At 34.5% G+C, this 5,345-nt stretch overlaps 1 protein-coding gene across 1 annotated transcript; it reads right to left on the bottom strand.

Moving 5' to 3' along the window:
• Positions 1 to 1,475: 1,475 nt before the first annotated feature.
• LOC129008667 (olfactory receptor 51V1) lies at positions 1,476 to 4,662 on the bottom strand. Its single transcript, XM_054441033.1, has 3 exons — positions 4,638 to 4,662; positions 4,001 to 4,073; positions 1,476 to 2,412 (listed from the first exon to the last, which is right to left on the bottom strand). The coding sequence occupies exons 1-3, from the start codon at positions 4,660 to 4,662 to the stop codon at positions 1,476 to 1,478; spliced, it is 1,035 nt and encodes a 344-aa protein (XP_054297008.1).
• Positions 4,663 to 5,345: the final 683 nt, after the last annotated feature.

Genomic DNA, 5,345 nt, shown 5'->3' with positions numbered 1-5,345 from the left:
GGGATTAATGAGTCAAAATACATGTTTTAGAAAGGGGAGACAACTATAAGTTAGAATATCTGGAAATTTTTTTCAGAAAGTTTACCAAGTTTTTTCTCAGAAATTTATGGGCAGTTCCACGAAGTAATCAAGATTCGCTTTATCTAGTAGCATATATGCTAATTTTTTTACTGGGGATTTTTTTGATGGATTAAGATGAGGATGATGCAGATGATTTTTTTGCTAGAGATAAAGTAGTTAACAATATCTTCTCCATTTAAAAAATCCTTATGAGTGAAATTCCACAAGGTTTTCAATTGAGACTAGGCTTTATTTTCCAAATTACTGGCATTGTTCTTTTCCATGATTATTAAAAAATACATGAAATTCCCCTACAAAAAAAAGTCTTGCCTTGCTGATATTTACCAAATCTGGAAGATACGAGCAGAACCAACCAGGCAGATAAGTGGATCATTTATTCTGAACAGTAAAATGATATCAATTTCTATAAGTCTAGATTAAGATTGCAAGGTTAATGACGATTTATAGATATGTAAATGTGATGATACAATCTCACTTACACATGGAACCTAAAAAGGAAAAACAGTCAAATATACAGAGATAGACAATAAACCAATGGTAACCAGGGTCAAGGTAGGGGAAAGAAATGGAAAGATATACGTCAAACAATGCAGGTAGTAAATATGTGGGATGAGCAAGTTCACAGATTCAATGCACAACTTGAGAACTATAGTTAATAATAATGTATCTTATTCATGATTTTTGCTAAATGAGTAAAGTATAGCTATTCTTAACATGGGGTGGTGGAGATGGGTAACTATATGAGATTATGGGTATGTTTATTAGTTCTAATATAGTAATTATTTACTATACATGTATCTTGTAACATCATGTTGTATACCTTAAATATATACAATAAAATTTATTTTTTAAAAAGGTAATGATAAAAGGTCCTCTGTGAAGCAATAACAGAGTTGTCTATTGACAGATTAGTGAGTAGAGTGACAATGTTTTGGAACGGCTCGTGAGTGAACTATTGACCAGTCTGATGATATCCATTTGAGGTTAGAGATCAATTGTAGCTTTTATGTTAGTGAAGACAACAATATCAAGTGGTTAAATTGTGCCTCCTTTAATGGATATATAATATGTGTTTGCATGATTTCTTTGTAGATATCTCTTTCTTTCAAGATAAATGCATATGAACAATTGAAATATTTTTTTCTTGGAAAAGATTGTAGGGACATGTGATGCATAACTCTGCTATTAAAAATTTCAACATTATATGTAAATTCAAAAACATACAAAATAAAACCATTCTTGATACATATAATACTTATAGTAAAGGCAATATTGTGTGAAGTCTTCATGTTTAGCTGTCTTGTTTCTACCTTTCTTATATAAACTTATTTCCTTCCCTTTGCTGCCATAGTATTCCATATTTAAGACACTTACCCATTTTGATTTAAAGTGTTTTACTTTCTCTTCAAGAAGAACCACCTCTGAATCCTGACACGGATCTGTTGTGTCTTCACACTATAGATGATGGGGTTCATAAGTGGTGGGAAGATGATGTAGATGTTGCCCATGAGGACCTGGACCACAGGAGAGAGGTGCTTCCCAAAGCGATGCACCATGGTGAGGCCAATGATTGGGATGTAGAAGACCAGGACGGCACAGATATGAGAAACGCAGGTCTGTAAGGACTTGAGCCGCTCTTCTCGGGATGCAATAGCCAAGACAGAATGCAGGATCAGCAAGTAGGATATGATAATTAACAAAGAATCAAAAAAAAGGGTACAAATCACCAGAGCCAAGGCATAGAAGCTGTTGAAGCGAATGTCAGAGCAGGCTAGTCTCAGCAGATCTTGGTGAAGGCAGAAAGAGTGAGAGAGGACATGGGAATGGCAGTAATGAAAAAACTTTAGGCGGATTATGGGCGCCACGATGAACACAAAGCTCCTAAATAAAATTCCCAGCCCAATTTTGATGATCCTGACATTAGTGAGTATAGATGTATACCTTAGAGGGTTACAGATAGCTGTAAAACGATCAAAGGCCATGGCGAGGAGGACTCCAGACTCCATGCCTGATAGACCATGAATGAAGAAGGTTTGAGCAATACAGGCATTCAGACTAATCTCCTGGCTGAGACCCCATAGAATTCCCAACACTGTGTGTACTGTACACAGCCCCATGCACAGGTCAGTGAGACCCAGCATGGCCAGGAAGTAGAACATGGGCTCATGCAGGCTTGGCTCTGTATGAATCACACGCAGCACCAAGCAGTTCCCTGAAAGTACCATGATATAAATGCAGGAGAAGGGGATAGAGAGCCAGGGATATTCTCCTTCTAGGCCAGGGAAGCCTGTTAGGAGAAAGGTTGAGGAGTTGGTATCATGTGCAGGAAAAGCATGCATTTAAAATTCGAAGTGTTATTTCTGTGGCTCAAAAATTATTTCCATTTGGTAGATCACTTTCATTCAACTCTTTTTTTTCTTACAGGACAGATTTGAGCAAAGATGAGGGATTGTATAATATGAAGTTCTCTAGATTAGTTTACAAAGCCACATTTACTGTCGTTCACATCCTCTACCCAAGGACATCTCCACATTAAGAATCTTACTCTATTTCTGTCTAGCAAAAAATGAAAGTAAAGAAAATAAAATGTGATCTAAATAAATTTTCCCTTTTCTCAAGTAATTTAAGATTATGATAGAATTTGATTTCTGAGATTTATATTAACCTTCTATTGTCATTGTGAAAAGTAGTTATCTATCACCTTTTCAAATATGCTGAAATTCAGTCTGTTTCTTTTATCCTTGCTCAAATCTCAACTCAAAGATATATTTGCTTCTCTAGTCTCACAAAGATAGGTTATATCTTTTTAAGTTCTCGCATCAAGAGAGAGCTATAGGGCTGTGATTTATATTATCAGAGAGGACACTATTGGGCATAACATTACTCCATATCCCCAGAGACATTCTGTTACTTCTTAAAGCGAAAGATGAAAGTAAACATCATCTGACTGCAATTGGGAATTATTTACAGACAGTGCATTTATTGTATGTGACAAACACATAACTCACTTGATGTGCTAATAAGCACATCCAGGCTTTACAGTTAGTAATGTGAGTTCAAAACAGTCTTAAGTAGTTTGCCAACATTATGCAGCTAATAAATAGTCAGTATTTGAATTCAGCAAGTCTGATTCTGTGCCCATGTTCTTAACTACTCTGCTGTCTTAGGTTATTGTATTCACTGGGACTTCCTGAGCTCACAGTCAGTCCTTGAATATTGAGCTGCATATTCTTCCAATATTCATTTGAAAGTGGCATTTTCCTTGCCTGCACCTCAAACCCATGCTAATACTTATGTGATAGGCGTATCTGTGGTGGATAACAGAATGTGGTTAATTATCATAGACTATAGAATGCTATAAACAGAATAAATAGTCACTTTATCCAGATAATCATTACTAGATTTGTAACTATAATGTTATGTCTTATTTCCCTTAAGAGAACTGGTATCTTCCCAACCATGAAAGAGAGTAGGGTCCAGAAATGATGACTCATACCTGTAATCCTAGCACTTTGGGAGGCTCTGGTTTGCAGATAGCTTGAGCCCAGGAGTGAGATATCAGCCTGGGCAACATAGTCAGACTTTATCTCTACAAAAAACAAAAACAATAGCCAGGTGTGGTGGTACACGCCTATAGTCCCAGCTACTTAAGAGACTGAGGTGGGAGAATGTCTTGTCCCCTGAAGTTTGAGGCTGCAGTAAGCCAAAATCATGTGACTGCACGATAGAGCAAGACGTTGTCTAAAAGAAGAAGAGGAGGAGGAGGAGGAAGAGGAGGAGGAGCGGGAGGGGGAGGAGGAAGGAGAAAAGAAAAAGAAGAGGAGGAAGAGGAGGAGGAGGAGGAGAAAGGATAATTGTTTTTCTTCTTGATTTTTGTCTACACTTATCTCACCCTCAAAAGATGCCCACGCCATCAAAGACAATAAATATAATCCTGTTTGAAAGAAATAATATACATAGCCCTAATTCAATCCACTTCCTTATTCTATACTCTTAAAAACACTAAATAAATATTAACAATTATGATTGCCTATTACCACTTTTATTATTATTAAAGTATAATAAAATCATTGCAAAATATCAGATTCCAAATTCTGCTAATTGGTATAAGTAACAGAGGCAACAACTAATTTTTACCAATTAGCAGCATTTCTAATAAGAATAAAAATGGACATTATTTTAATTTTATTTTATTTGTTACAGCTTTCAGCACATAAAATTTATAATATAATTTATACAAACAGCTCTATAATTCATATGCAGTTTATCTCAAGTAAGGTATTCAGTATTCCCCAATTATCCACAGTGAATATGTTTCAAAACCTTCAGTGGATGTCTGGAACTGCTAATAGTATTTAGCCCCATATATCCTGTATATATATTCTATTTTTTTCCTATAGCATAGTTATCATAAAGTTTAATTAATGCATTAGAAAAAGATTAACAACAATAACTAGTAATAAAATAGAACACTTACAACAATATAATAAAAGTTATGTGAACATTCTTTCTCTCTCTCTCTTAAAATATTAATATCTTTATTGTACTCTACTCACCTATTTTCTGACCATGATTGACCATGGATACTGAAATCATGAAAAGCAAAACAACAGATACCATATATGCTTTATCTTTTGCTATCCTGCAAGTTATCTATTATATAACTTCATTTTCTCCTATTAACACATTCTCAGTGAAAAATAACATGTTAAAAGTAATAAAACTAGAAAAAATTCTAATATTTATTTTTATAATCATGTACTTCATTTTATTTTTTAGTTGGGAACATCCTTTACAAATCAATGTTGTAATTAAAAATCAAGCAACTAAATATGCAAACATCTATGAATCTCTTTAATGAATGATGTAAGATATCCTTGAAAACTATGTAATAAGAAGACTCAGATAAATGGTAGAATATACCACACTTATTATTGAATTTAAAGACACAATATTGTAAATAATATGATTTTCCCTATAAAGATATTCAGATTCAATGCAATCTCAATAAAAATTTCTGAAAGTCATTTTGTGGAAATTTTCAAGTAGCATTGAAAGTTTGTATGGAGATGTAAAGGTCCTGGAATACTCAAGGCTTTCCTGTAAAACAAAAACACTGAGGGATAAACACAACCAGATACAAGATTGATACTAAGTAGACGTCAGAACCACATTTGCTGTAGTTTGACTCAAGAATAAGCAAGTAGGCTAATGAATCAAAACAGACAATGTAAAATCAAACCGCTAATATAGAGACAGAGACA

Source organism: Pongo pygmaeus, chromosome 9, assembly GCF_028885625.2.
Source record: "Pongo pygmaeus isolate AG05252 chromosome 9, NHGRI_mPonPyg2-v2.0_pri, whole genome shotgun sequence".
Lineage (NCBI taxonomy): Eukaryota > Metazoa > Chordata > Mammalia > Primates > Hominidae > Pongo > Pongo pygmaeus.
This window is presented reverse-complemented; position numbering and strand designations above follow the sequence as displayed.